This window comes from Camelus dromedarius, chromosome 14 (genome assembly GCF_036321535.1).
Source record: "Camelus dromedarius isolate mCamDro1 chromosome 14, mCamDro1.pat, whole genome shotgun sequence".
Classification (NCBI taxonomy): Eukaryota; Metazoa; Chordata; class Mammalia; order Artiodactyla; family Camelidae; genus Camelus; species Camelus dromedarius.
This window is the reverse complement of record NC_087449.1, coordinates 62396442-62411249: the sequence shown is the minus strand read 5'-3', so window position 1 is coordinate 62411249 and position 14808 is coordinate 62396442. Positions and strand designations below refer to the sequence as shown.

The 14808-nt window shown below is 43.7% G+C and overlaps 1 protein-coding gene and 1 non-coding gene across 2 annotated transcripts; both read left to right on the top strand.

The window, feature by feature from the left end:
* Nucleotides 1–4374: 4374 nt before the first annotated feature.
* LOC105107101 (PRAME family member 8) lies at nucleotides 4375–7381 on the top strand. The gene is made up of 3 exons (XM_011000929.3): nucleotides 4375–4664; nucleotides 5239–5811; nucleotides 6808–7381. The coding sequence occupies exons 1-3, from the start codon at nucleotides 4375–4377 to the stop codon at nucleotides 7379–7381; spliced, it is 1437 nt and encodes a 478-aa protein (XP_010999231.3).
* A 7061-nt stretch (nucleotides 7382–14442) lies between these two features.
* On the top strand, nucleotides 14443–14516 carry TRNAA-CGC (transfer RNA alanine (anticodon CGC)). Its single transcript has one exon. It is a non-coding gene; the product is annotated as a tRNA-Ala (tRNA).
* The last annotated feature ends 292 nt before the right edge of the window (nucleotides 14517–14808 follow it).

The following is a 14808-nucleotide window of genomic DNA, read 5'->3' as shown; positions in this document are numbered from 1 at the left end:
AAATACTACTCAGCCATAAAAAAGGAATAAAATAATGCCATTTGCAGCAACATGGATGGACCTGGAGATTGTCATTCCAAGTGAAGTAAGCCAGAAAGAGAATGAAAAATGTCGTATGATATCACTTACATGTGGAATCTACCAAAAAAGAGAGACAAATGAGCTATTTATTATTTATAACTTAGATGATTAATTTCTTAAATATGTGTAAGCACATCTGACTGTCCTTTATGATTGGATTACCACATTCTGCTGATTCTTAGTTTGTGGTTTGCTTTACTCCTTTGATAACTATGTAAGTTTAAAAAGCTAAAGCTCTAAACTGTTCTTAGAAACAATGAACAGTACATATATGTAAAATTTTAAAACATGTGCAGTATATTGTATATATTTATTTACATGCAGTATATTGTATAAGTGCAAATTGTAACAATTCTACCTAATAAAACTGAAAACTGAAAAAAAAAAAGAAACAGACTGAAAATTATTAAAAATGGTGGCTAAATTAGAAAAAGCCCCAGATCCACTGCTTCTCCTCCCACCCTTCTCCTCCTCTCCTTCTCCAGCTTCTTTATTTCGTGTCCCTTCTGAGCTCCCCTGCTCTGATCTTCCTGCTCACCTTCCTCCAGCACTAAGAGAAAAAATGATCGAGTTCAAGGTAGAAAATGAAAGAACCGCCAAGGTAATAGCAGCTCCTTTTAAGGCCACAAGCAGAGGGGAACCTGCCATTATCTACACCCCTTGAATGAGGAAGTTAGGAATTTATCTAAGGATTTTCCAAATCCTTTACAAGTTTCTTTAGATTTGGCTAAAGAATTTGATCTTATAGTAAGAACTTAGAAGCCTGGATATTCAGACTTGTACCAGGTCATTCTGCAAAAGAATGGCTCCAAGACATAAATTGAAAGACACCTACAAAGGATTTCCATAAACATGAGCCTACAGGTCAGCAGAAACGTAGGGAAAGCCCACACCTTAAGTTAGGCCACCCCTAAATCTTCCCACAGAAAAGGAATTGGGCAAAGGTCCATCAATGCAAACAGGAGAGACAATTTTTGATTATTTGAAATGATGAAAAACAGCACTCTGGCATTTATCCAGAGAACTTCCCGAACCATCAGAACGATCCAGTATTAAAATCCATTATTCTAGAAGGATTAGATGAAGAATTGCCATGACTAGTTAAAAGACAGGAATTTGAGCTACGAAGCATATTAATGCCCCCGCGACAATGGCTGATGAACTTTCCAAAACATTACAGAAAGGAGAGAGGGGAAGAACTGCCCCCAAATCAGTTTGGCAGCCCTCAAACCCAACCTGCCCAAATGCCAGCCAGACTTGAAATGACAGCACCTGCTTTAATAAAAGCATTTTAAACATTTTAAAAGAGATTAGAACCCGGCAAAATTTAAAAGGAATAGGGGTTCTTTAAGGATTGTGATAGGGAGTTCCCCTCCTCTTCATGAACACCCAAGGGGAAGTTGAAATAACAATTGGCAGGGAAACTTCCCAAGTGTCTGACAGTGACCCACCTTGGATTCCGCCTACACTTGTAGCTTTTCCATATCAGCTCTTGAGTTTTCTTCAGAGAATTAGTTACAACTTGCCACTTATTTATTTGTTTGTTTGTTTATTGGAAGTGGAGATAATTAGGTTTGTTTGTTTGTTTGTTTGATGGAGGTCCTGGGGATTGAACCTAGGACCTCGTGCATGCTAAGCATGAGCTCTGTGACTGAGCTATATCCTCCCTGCAACAACTTTCCACTTCAAAACAATGATTTTTTTTGAATCTCATAGAAGCTGGGATCCTGTAGAAACACCTCCAGCTTAAACTCTGCCATTTCCCCTTTTCCACTGACATCACGTGAAGTCTGTCAGTCAGCCCTTTCCAGCCATCAGTTAGGCTGTCTGACAACTCGGTGGGTCCTTCAGATCCCCTCACCTGAGGGAACCCACCGATTATTCACTGCATGGAGGTGGGTAGACTCCTCTAGCTGGTAGAGGCCTTGGCTCACCAGCCTAAAAATGGGGAAAGTGTCAGTGATGCTTAGATTTCCTGCGATGGTTATTTGCAGAAGTGGATAAAAAGGCCCGTTACTCAGCCAGTTTGTGTTCAATAAACAGAGACGTTTGTGATTATCGTTGTTACGAATCTCACTCTATTGCCCGTCATTATTAAAGGAGATGGATGGCCTGGGACTTAAAATGTCTATTGAGTACAGTCGGTTTAACACAATGTTCTGCAAAGGCCATTTATACCCATGGCAGAAATGTGGTGGAAGGAATCTTCTGGAAAGATGAGAACACCCTTCAAAGAGTCCTTGCCTTGGTCCCAGTGGTATATAGAAATATTCGGGCATCACACTGAATGTGGTGGGAGAGAGGAATGGGAAATTCTGGGGGTTGAGGGAGAGTCTCCCTTTCTTTGTGTCTTGAAACTTCAAAAGAATCTTCGTGTGATGCAGCCCAGGGTGGGAGTCGTCCCCAAATGGGGCAGATCTTTAAACACCAAATAGAGCTCTGAATCTAGTGCAGGAAAGGTGCTGGTATTTGTAAACAGTGCTTAATATGAAAGAAAAACAGAATTTCATTTCTCCACAAAATGATGTCACCCTGATCAGAATCTGTACTGAAGTTACCTAAGTTTGAGGAAACAGTAATTATCAAAATGTACTTGGAAAGGGGCCAGTGGGATTATGGTTCAGCTCTCAGACCCCTGGAAAAGGGCTGAGGCTATTATCCATTTGGGAAGTATCCCCAGTGGGGAAAAAAATCAAAAACAAAACATCTCCTGGTAGCAGCTGCCCTGATAATGATGACAGGGTTACTTGTGGCTCACCCTAGATTATTTCTCCTGCAGAGTCCAAGTTCCCAAAGAGCTCCCAGTGCCCACCCTCAGTTACTCTCATAGTTGACCAGAGAAGCCTTGACTTAAGGCTGGAAAACCAACCACATCCCTAACACTTCCTTATTTCACTGAATGGGCTCACAGTCTCCTCCATTTCCAATATAACACCTAAATGAAAATCTGATACAGGAACAGATTTATATGGTTTCCTTGGGGACAACAGCACTGTCTTCATCAAGCTGTTTTAATTCAGGGACATTCTGATCATTTTGATATGGACAAAGGTCCCCCACAAGGATGCTTTCAAGTTTGGCTTTTTCTGTCCAATGTCATGAACTGGTACTCCCTTCACCATCTCACACCCACAGCTATAGGCATCCGTGTTTGTAAAACTAAATCCAACTTTGTGAGTGAATCTGTGAATGAGCCCTGGGCTCCACCTCCCTTATTCTTTCTCTTTCTTGAATGATATCTGACTCTATGAATTCATCTGGAGATCGACAGAAATCCAATCAGGATTAATGTGAGAGTGTGGAATCTAATCAGTTATCGAGTTTTCTGATTGGAAGTTAGTAGCTGGAAAGAGAAAGATGTGATTATAAAGGTCTATAAAAACTCAGACCCCACAGAAGAGATGCAGAATCTTCTGGCTCCAGAGTCGCTGACTGAATTCCCCACCAGGTCTGAGGTCTGAACACCCCGCCAACCACCTCAGGGCTGGTAAGTTAACAATCTCAGCGAAGGACACTGTCATCTTACCTGTGGGTCTTAAATGATGGCATGCAGCTAGGATGGCAGAGAGATAGTCCTTTTTCTTTTCTTTTTTTTTTCCAGATGAACAGATTTAAGGCTTTGGGTTTGCCTCTAAGTGTATTTTTGCCCTAATCCTAACCATTTTGATTAGTGGTTTGGTTTATACCATTTTTAAATGTCTTAACCAAGCAGATATTCTTTTTAATAAAAAACATCTGTTTGGAGTTTTATTTCTTGATATTTCAAGTATTTCGTTTGTGCACAAATGGCATTCTTTTTAAGGTACCTTCTTCACCTTTACTTACTTACTTCTTAATCTTTAACTGTGTTAACCGAGGATGTATACTGTGTTGGTCCACGTGATGCTCCTATTCCCATTGTTCTAAAGCTCTAAGTGAGGGTCTGAGAGTCTCCGCCCCAAGAAGGTTGTAGTCAGCTTTCAGGCTTATTGTACATACTTCCCGGGGGAACATGAATTAAGCAGAGCAGTGAATTTAGATGAATGGGCTGGTGGCTGCCTTTCCTCCTCCCCAGCACCTGTGAGATGCTTCTTCTGGTGCCAGTACACAAAGAGACATAGACATGTGCTCACTGAGCCTAGTGTGGAATTGGGGCAAATGGAGGTTTTCCACACCTGCCAGAGTAGTGGCTTTGGTCCTGAGTAGGTTCCTCCGAAGGTGGGGGGACAGATGAAGGTGTGCTTATTCTTGGCTTGAAATGGATGCCTTGTTCCCTGGCAGTATCCACAGGATTCTTTTAGGAGCACAGTCAGGATGAGTGTCCGGACCCCACCCCGACTCCTGGACCTGGCGGGAACCAGCCTCCTGAGGGACAACGAGGCCTCGGCCATCGCTGCTCTGGAGTACCTGCCCACTGAGCTCTTCCCGTCTCTGTTCCTGGAGGCCTTCTTTGGGAGACGCGTCGAGACCCTGAAGGCCCTGCTGCAAGCCTGGCCCTTTGTCCGCCTGCCTCTGGGGGGCCTGATAAAGATGCCTCATGTGGGGCCATTACAAGCCGTGCTGGAGGGGCTCGATGTCCTGCTTGCCCAGAAAGTTCGCCCCAGGTGAGTCTGATCTAGGTCGCCTGATATGGTCCTGCGCGTCCCTGAGGAGACAGCTGGGGTGCGGAGAGTGGATGCCAAGGGAGGGACCAGAGGTTTTGATGATGCCAATGAAGAACTCAGAGGCCTTGGCCACTGCTGAGCTCGCTTTGGGAAATGCCTTCCCGAAGTGAAGGAGTGCCTAAGGGCAGGGTCACCTGAAAGAACATGTCTCCACCTCCTCCTAGTGATGCTTAAGTTTACTAGAAGTGGAGAACCAGGAAAGATGGAAGGGGAGAATGAGATGGAGGCAGGTGAGGAAGAGAGGGAAGAAGAGGGCAAGGCAGCAAGTGATGTCAGGAATGTGAAATAAGAGCACAGGCGGGAAGTCTGAGTGTTGCCTAAATTCTGAGATTGTGGTTTCATTATGTGTGGTTCTTTTTTTTTTTTTTTTCTTCTATTGAAGTACAGTCAATTACAGTGTGTCCATTTCTGGTGCACAGCACAATGTCCCAGTCATGCATATACATACGTATATTCATTCTCATATTTTGCGTGGTTCTTAAAGCATCCCACCCAATCTGCTGTTTCCTGACAGGAGGTGCAAACTGCGGATCTTGGATTTAAGGAATACTGGCCAGGGCTTCTGGAGAATGTGGTCTGGAGCCAGGCACCACGCATCCTCAAGCTTACACATGACATCACTGGCTGAGGACAGTTCAAGTACAGAGCAGCCCTTGGCTCCCTTGGAGGTGTTCATAGAACTTTGCCTCAAGAAAAGGACCCTGGATGGATTCCACACCTACCTCTTCAGATGGGTGGAGCAGAGGAGAGTCTCCATACACCTGTGCTGTAAGAAGCTGCAGATATTTTCAATGCCCATGAAAAATATTAAGGATGTCCTGAGTCGAGTGCAGCTGGACTGTATCCAGGAGGTGCAAGTGAATTGCATATGGCATCTGTCCACCCTGGCCAGGTTCGCTCCTCTGCTGGGCCAGATGACTAGTGTGCAGAGACTCCTCCTCTCCCACATCGATGTGTCTGCCTTTGAGGAGCAGCAGCAGCAGCAACTTGTCCAATTTATCTCTCAGATCCTCGGGCTGCACCACCTCCGGGATCTCCATATGGAATCTCCCTCCTTCCTTGAAGGCCACCTGGACCAGATGCTCAGGTGAGGGCGACGCCACTGGCCGTGTGACAGTGAACACAACACTAGACCCTCAAATGCACTGTCTCCTTTGCTGCTCCATCCTGAGGTGTGGCATCATGTAACCACACAGATCAAATTAGAAGGACAAACTGGGGTAGAGGCTGTGGAAAGGGACACCATGCTTGGAAGGTATAGATTGAGGGGTTCAGATCTGCCAATAGAGGTTTTGTGATTTCTTCCTTAGGATGAGATACCTATGAACAGGTGACTTAAAATATAGATAAGTAAAGTACTAAAAAGGGGCAACCACCTCATGCTTGAGGATTTCTAAAGAGAAGCTCCGTGCTCACCAAATTTGGGACCAAAATGAGCCTGTCTTAAAGTCCCTGTCTGTGATGGATTGTTTTTTTGCTCCAGGTAAATATATCAGAAATGTATGATTCTGGAGACGATAGTAATGGAGCTGAAGCTAAAGGGATGATAAAAGGTGGTAGATGGTTTGTAGATGATGCAGGGGTGTAGGTGAGCCCCTGCGGACTGGCAACCCCAGCTGACGTGGTTGGTCCTCTGCGCGTGTCTCTCAGGAGCCTCACCTGACCAGAGATTTGGGGATCTGGATCATAAGCATGGGATGGAGGAAGCCTGACTTGAAAGCATTTTATGTGTTTTCTCCTAACATTAAAATTCAATGATGCCCACGTGTGATTAAGATACAGTGTTAAACTCTCCTCTGAGCATGTTTTAGTGCATACCATAATCTTCATTCATCCTCATAGCAAGTGGAGTATGGTGTACTCTTTTTGACAGATGAGGAAACAGAGTTCTCAAGATTCTGTGAATGTGACCCAGTCACAAAGGGAAGGTGAAAAGTCTCAGCCTAAAATGACACTGGACATCCTGTGTATTGACCTTCATCAAATGGTCTCAACGACCTTGGCCTTGGCCAAAACGTATGTCTCTCACTTTGAGGTCACCTTCCACCCTTGTTTCCCAGACCAAACTTCTGTTTCTCCCCAGGTGCCTGACAACCTGCTTGGACAACCTCTCAATAACCAACTGCCTGCTAACAGAATTGGACTTGAACCACCTGTCCCAATGCCCGAACGTCAGGCAGCTAAAGGGCTTGGATCTAGGTGGGGTCACCATGACCAACTTCAGTCCTGAGTTCCTCCAAGTTCTGCTGGAGAAAGTTGCAGCCACCCTGCAGGAACTGGACTTAAATCAGTGTGGGATCACGGACTCCCAACTCGAGGTCATCCTGCCCGCCCTGAGCCGCTGCTTGCAGCTTAAATGCTTCATCCTGTATGGAAACCACCTCTCCATGGCCGTCTTGGAGAAGCTGCTGCGACACACCTCTGGGCTGCCCAGTTTAAACATAGAGCTTTATCCTGCCCCTCGGGAGAGTTACAGCTCTCAGGGAGTGCCCCTTGAAGGGAGATTTGCCCAGCTTCGAGTGGAGTTTTTGAAGGTTCTGCAAGATCTGGGACATTCCAGGATCATTGGTATTTTCCTGAGCCCCTGCCCTTACTGTGGCTATGACATATGTGATGACATGGAGCCCATTGTATACCACTGGAATACCCCTGACTAGCTGGCTGCCTCTATCAAAAGTCTTCCTCTGGGCACTTGGAATCTGAACTCTAGAACATAGGTACATCATGAAGGGAAAGCAGACCCACGGTTTCAGACATCCGTTTAATGTGAATGTGGAGACAAAATGTGATCCAGCGGGGGAACAGGATTGCAGAGGGAAAAGTTGACCCTGAGAAGTGATGGTACTTTGGGGGACATGTGTCCTGTAGAGTCAGAAATATGAATCTAAATTTCTGCAGCTGGATACAGGCTTAAGATGGACATATTGGAGTTACCCCTCGGTGGTTGATTGTAAAGAAATGGTCAGAAATAAAGTGACTCTTAACTGTAAACTGACTGTTGCCTCCATGATAGATTAGCCTGTTTTCTCAGTTTAAACCTCCAGTTACTAATGAGGAAAAAAAAAAAAAAAAAAAGAAGGCACTGAGTTGTCTACAATCTAATCTGAAACCACTAGTTCAGATCTTATATAATATTGTACATCAACTGTAATTCAGCTTAAAAATATGATATTGTAAAATAAATACATAAATAAAGTTTAAAAAAAAGAAGACTGAAAAAGGAAATCAAAGAGGCAAGTCGCTTAACATGTAAAAGAGAGAAACAAATATTTGCACTTCTGGTTACATAACTTTCTTTTTTTTAACTTTTTTATTGATTTATAATCATTTTACATTGTTGTGTCAAATTCCAGTGTTCAGCACAATTTTTCAGTTATTCATGGACATATACATACTCATTGTCACATTTTTTTTCTCTGTGAGTTATCATAACATTTTGTGTATATTTCCCTGTGCTACACAGTGTAGTCTATTCTACAATTTTGAAATCCCAGTCTATCCCTTCCCACCCTCCACCCACCTGGTAACCACAAGTCTGTGTTCTCTGTCTGTGAGTCTATTTCTGTCCTTTATTTACACTTTGTTTTTGTTTGTTTGTTTGTTTTTGTTTTTGTTTTTTAGATTCCACATATGAGCGATCTCATATGGTATTTTTCTTTCTCCTTCTGGCTTACTTCACTTAGAATGACATTCTCCAGGAGCATCCATGTTGCTGCAAATGGCATTATGTTGTCGGTTTTTATGGCTGAGTAGTATTCCATTGTATAAATATACCACCTCTTCTTTATCCAGTCACCTGTTGATGGACATTTAGGCTGTTTCCATGTTTTGGCTATTGTAAATAGTGCTGCTATGAACATTGGGGTGCAGGTGTCATCCTGAAGTACATTTCCTTCTGGATACAAGCCCAGGAGTGGGATTCCTGGGTCATATGGTAAGTCTATTCCTAGTCTTTTGAGGAATCTCCACACTGTTTTCCATAGTGGCTGCACCAAACTGCATTCCCACCAGCAGTGTAGGAGGGTTCCCCTTTCTCCACAGCCTCTCCAGCATTTGTCATTTGTGGATTTTTGAATGACGGCCATTCTGACTGGTGTGAGGTGATACCTCATTGTAGTTTTGATTTGCATTTCTCTGATAATTAGTGATATTAAGCATTTTTTCATGTGCTTTTTGATCATTTGTATGTCTTCCTTGGATAATTGCTTGTTTAGGTCTTCTGCCCATTTTTGGATTAGGTTGTTTATTTTTTTCTTATTGAGTCGTATGAGCTGCTTATATATTCTGGAGATCGAGCCTTTGTCGGTTTCACTTGCAAAAATTTTCTCCCGTTCCGTAGGTTTTCTTCTTGTTTTATTTCTGGTTTCCTTTGCTGTGCAGAAGCTTGTAAGTTTCATTAGGTCCCATTTGTTTATTCTTGCTTTTATTTCTTCTAGGAGAAAATTTTTGAAATGTATGTCAGATAATGTTTTGCCTATATTTTCCTCTAGGAGGTTTATTGTATCTTGTCTTATGTTTAAGTCTTTAATCCATTTTGAGTTGATTTTTGTATATGGTGTAAGGGAGTGTTCTAGCTTCATTGTTTTACATGCTGCTGTCCAGTTTTCCCAACACCATTTGCTGAAGAGACTGTCTTTATTCCAATGTATATTCTTGCCTCCTTTGTCAAAGATGAGTTGACCAAAAGTTTGTGGGTTCATTTCTGGGCTCTCTATCCTGTTCCATTGGTCTATATGTCTGTTTTGGTACCAATACCATGCTGTCTTGATGACTGTAGCTCTATAGTATTGTCTGAAGTCTGAGAGAGTTATTCCTCCAGCCTCTTTCTTTCTCTTCAGTAATGCTTTGGCAATTCTAGGTCTTTGATGGTTCCATATGAATTTTATTATGATTTTTTCTAGTTCTGTGAAATATGTCCTGGGTAATTGGATAGGGATTGCATTAAATCTGTAGATTGCCTTGGGCAGTGTGACCATTTTAACAATATTGATTCTTCCAATCCAAGAGCATGGAATATCTTTCCATTTTTTAAAGTCTTCTTTAATTTCCTTCATCAATGGTTTATAGTTTTCTGTGTATAATTCTTTCACCTCCTTGGTTAGATTTATTCCCAGATATTTTATTACTTTGGGTGCTATTTTAAAGGGGATTGTTTCTTTACTTTCTTCTTCTGTTGATTTATCGTTAGTGTAAAGAAATGCAACTGATTTTTGAACGTTAATTTTGTAACCTGCTACCTTGCTGAATTCTCCAATCAGCTCTAGTAGCTTTTGTGTGGACCTTTTAGGGTTTTCTATATATAGTAACATGTCATCAGCATATAATGACACTTTTACCTCTTCTTTTCCAATTTGGATCCCTTTTATTTCTTTCTCTTGCCTGACTGCTGTGGCTAGGACTTCCAGGACTATGTTGAATAAGAGTGGTGATAGTGGGCATCCTTGTCTTGTCCCAGATTTTAGTGGGAAGCTTTTGAGTTTTTCACCGTTGAGTACTATGCTGGCTGTAGGTTTGTCATATATAGCTTTTATTATGTTGAGATATGTTCCCTCTGTACCCACTTTGGCGACTTTCTCACCAGTAGAGAAAGCATTAATCACATCATGAAAAACTTCTAAAAGACCCCCTCTTCTTTCCAAGCCCTCCCTGCCCAGCCTCAGGGGCTTTCTTCCTGTTCTCAAGTTGGCCCAGCCCTTGACTACATCAGGATTTGCACAGTCCACCTAGTGTCTCGACACAATCCCCTCAACTGGCTTGTTCGCTTGAATAAACTCTAGTCAGTCTCCTGAACCTTCTGCTAAGTCCATCTGTGTACATCCTTGTAAAATCCAGTTTTAGCAAGAACCCTGATTGGTCCACTTTACAAGAATCCCCACCACTGATACCTGATATTCCCCGATATTTGATCAGAATTCCTCACTCTCCATTGTTGGTATCTGATCACACTGGGAGGCCTTCTGTAGGAATCCTGTTACGTTGGCTCAGTCAGAACTCCCCCCAGACCCGATGTCTCCTCTTAGTAATTTTCCAGCCACCAGCCTCCCCTTGCTTCTTGGTTGCAAATGCCCAAATACCCTTGTTGTATTGTGAATGGAGCCTGGTTTCATACAGGGGTATCTATTCCTCTATTGCAATAGTCCTGAGTAAAATTTGCCTTCACCGCTTAAACCTATGTCTGTCTCTAGCTTCCTTTGACACACCTCCCACAGCCGATTACAGCGCAGGCAAGAAAGCCCCTTCCCAGTAACCCCCAAATTCCCAAACACCCCAGAGACTCCCAGCTTGGAGTCTACCCACCTGTGCACCTTTCCATATCAGCACTCGGATTTTCTTCAAGAATTAGTTACAACTTGCCACTTTAAGACAATGGTCTTTTGAGATATCATAGGAGCTGGGATCCTGTAGAAACAACCCCAGTCTAGACTCTGCAGTTTCTTCATTTCCATTAACATCATGCAAAGTCTCTCAGTCATGCCTTTCCAGCATTTACTTTGTCTGACAATTCAAGGGTCCTTCTGAGCCCCTCACCTAAGGGAATATGCCAACTATTCACTGCACAGAAGTGGGCAGAGATGGGGCTCACCAGGCTAAAAATAGGGGGAATAACAGTGACCGCTAGATTTTCCATGAAGGTTATCTGAAATAGTGGATAAAAAGTGCCCACACCACTGCTCACACAGTTTGTGTTCAGTGAACACAGATGTACGCCCATCACTGTTAGTAATCTCACCCTGTTGCAGGTAATGGATGTCCTGGGAGTTAAAAAGTCTATTGAGTACAATTCAGTTTAACCCAATTTTATGTAAAAGCAATTTATACCCATGGTGGAAATGCGTTGAAAGGAATCCTCTGGAAAGATACAAAGATGGAGAACACCCTGCAAGGAATCCTAGCCTTGGCAGCCAGTGGTCTATAAGAATTCATTGGGCATCATATTTAATGGGGGTTGGGGGGAGAAAGGCATGGGAAATTCTGGGAGCGGAGGGTGGTATTTGTGAACAGTGCTTAATACGAAGGGAAAAAGCACAGTTCTATTTCTGTGCCTGACAGCGTCACCTTGATCAGAAACTGTGCTGAACTTACCCAAGTTTGGGGAAACACTAATTACCAAGATGTGCTTGGAAAGGGGCCACTGGAATTATGATTTGGCTTCTAAGACCCACGGTAAATGGCTGGACTAATCGCCATCTAGAAAGTGTCCTCTATGGGGAGGAACCTATACGAGAACATCTCCTGGTAGCAGCTGCCCCGATGATGACAGGGTTGTTTGTGATTAACCCACGTTTATTTCTCCCTCTGGCTCCAAGTTCCCAAAGAGCCCCCTGCACCCCCCTCAGTGGCCCTCAGACTTGGAAATGGCTCACTTCTCTGGGCTGGTCACCTCTCCCTCTGTTCACATTAGCAGATTTAGTCTTGTCATGCCAGTTTGCTGTGCTGATCCCAACCTTATGGGAGGAGAACCCTCAAAGATGACACTGTCTCCTCTTAGCTGTTCCCTTTTAGTTTCCAAACATAATCCAGGGGATAGTCTTTAAATTACCCTCCTCCCAAGAAGAAAAAAAAACCCTATATTTTACACTGGGTCATTCACAGGGTGTCTTTAGGAATGACCAGCTCTGCACTCCCCAGCTCCCATCCTTACTTCTCATTGTGATTTTGACCTGATACCCTTCAGAGCAGGCTTGACTTAAGCTTGGAGGACCAACTGCATCCCCCGAAGCATCTCCCTTGCTCCTTGAATAGGCTCATGATCTCATGTTTCGAGCATAGTATCTAACTGACAAGTTGATACAAGGACCCATTTATTTTGCTTCTTTTGGGAATAACACTTCTGTCTTCATGAAGCTCTTTTAATTCTGGGACATTTTGATAATTTTCATATGGTCAAAGATCCCTCAACAATGATGCCTTTAAGTTTTGTTTCTTCCTGTCCAGTATCACAAATGGATTATCCCTTCCCTGTCTCACACCATGGCTCTAACTATTGGTATTGATAAAAACTCAATCAATGTTTGTGGTGTGAATCAATGAATAAATCTTTGGGGAAGAGCCCAAAGGAGAGTATCTCCTGGCAGGAGCCGCCCCAATGATGACAGAGCCCCATCGACCTCTCTCTTTGGTTTTCTCTCCTGAACGAATGTCCGATTCAATCATTTCCTCTCCAGGCACACAAAGATCTAATCAGGATTCACCTGATGGACAGGCCGGAATCTAATTTCTGATTGGATGTTAGTTGGAAAGAGGGAAGATGTGATTAGAGAGATCTGTAAAGGTACCAAAGAAGAGATGCAGAATTTCCTGGCCCTGGAGTCACCTTCTGGGTTCTCCCCCAGGTCTGAGGACTGAGCACCCTGTCAACCATATCAGAGCTGGTAAGTTAATGACCCTGGCTAAGGACACCCTCATCTTACCTACGGTCAGCTGGTCCTAAACGGTGGCATGCAGCTCAGGATGAAAGGGAGCGTTTTTAATTATTTCTTTTCAGATGAACTGATTCAAGGTTTTGGTTTCACCCCTAAGTGTAATTTTGCCTTATCAAAAAGTTTGATTTGTAAATGGTCTATATCATTCTAAAATGTAGTGACCAAAGAGATATTCTTTTTAATGAAAAACATCTAACTGTTTGGAATTTTATTTCTTGACATTTAAAATATTTAGTTTGTGCCAGTGGCATTCATTTTGGGGTATCTCCTTACTCTTTCTCAGCCAGGTGAACTGTGTTAACTGAGGATGGAGGGTGTGCTGGTCCACACGATGCTCCTATTCCCAGAGTGATTGAAAGTCTTCCCCTTAAAAAGGTTGAGGACAGTGTTCAGGCACATGGTACACACTTACCAGCGGGGCAAGAATTCAGCAAAGCAGTGGATGGAAATGAGTGAACTAGTGCTGTCTTTCCTCCTTCTTGGTATTTGTGAGATGCTTGTTCTGATGCCTGCAGGGGCGGAGTTATGGCTTTGTGCCCATTGAGCCTAGAGATAAGCCTGCTCGCTAGGTTGTGGAAATGGAGTTGGAACAGCAGAGCAGTTGGATTCTGAATGGACCTAAACGCATCTCCAGGGTCCCCATCAGACCAGCATCCATGTCTGTGCAAAAGAGGACACTTGTCTGTGTCTGGGTCAGGTATCAAGGAACTTCCTGGGTCCTGGACTCTGAGTCACCTCCTTCCTGTAGGCATGTCCATTCCATGGGCAGAGGGCGGGTGTGAGGGGCTCCTGGAGGGAGGAGGAACAGGAAGAGGGGATGGGAGTTTGGGGCTCAGACGGCTCTGAAGACAGTGTTGAGCATCCCATCCCACCCCCATGTGTTCACTTTTCCCAGGTCTGAAGGACTGTATCTGAGAACAGGGGTGGGGAGAGTTCCGAGGTGGCCTCAGTGACTGTGCACAGTGAGAACCAGAGGTGCTGGGGAGGAGATGCCAGTTACAGAGATGGGGACTTGTGCTTCTTGTCAGACGTTCAGGGGACGTCATTTACTTTCCAAGACCCCTGTGATTTTTGTTGCTGGTGCTCCAGGAAGCAGTGCGTGTCCCAAGCACTAAGCACAATAAATAAACGGCGGTGCAGATGACCAGTTCAGGCACTGTGAGTCTGGCTGTGTGGTTCTAGGTTGGAACCAAGGGATGGAACTGAGTCCCTTGGGTCCCACCATGGAGAGGCCTTCAGGGGGAGCTTCCCCTCTATCCCAGACCCCAAGTATCACAAAAAACACACTTCAAGGGGGAAGGTGTAGCTCAAGTGGTAGAGCGCTTGCTTCGCATGCACGAGGTCTTGGGTTCAATCCCCAGCACCTCCTCTAAAAAATCAATAAACCTAATCACCACACACCCCCCGCCAAAAATAAATAAATAAAATAATACGATGACATATAAATAAATAAAATTTAAAACAAAACAAAACAAAACCCACACTTCAGGTTTACCTGCATCCTATATTTCTCTACACTCTACTTACTTACAGGGGACTGCATGTTGCTAATCCCCCAGTTCACACTAAATATCATTCTGGCAAAGACATGGGTGGCAAAAAGTACTGAAAAGATGCTCAGCATCACTCATCAGGAAAACGCCAGTCAAAACCACAAGGCG

Excerpts from the sequence above, each read along its gene's own strand:
- LOC105107101 (XM_011000929.3), top strand. The coding sequence starts at position 4,375 with ATGAGTGTCCGGACCCCACCCCGACTCCTGGACCTGGCGGGAACCAGC. Across the intron at positions 4,665-5,238 it reads GCCCAGAAAGTTCGCCCCAG|GAGGTGCAAACTGCGGATCT; the intron begins GTGAGTCTGATC and ends GTTTCCTGACAG. Across the intron at positions 5,812-6,807 it reads CACCTGGACCAGATGCTCAG|GTGCCTGACAACCTGCTTGG; the intron begins GTGAGGGCGACG and ends GTTTCTCCCCAG.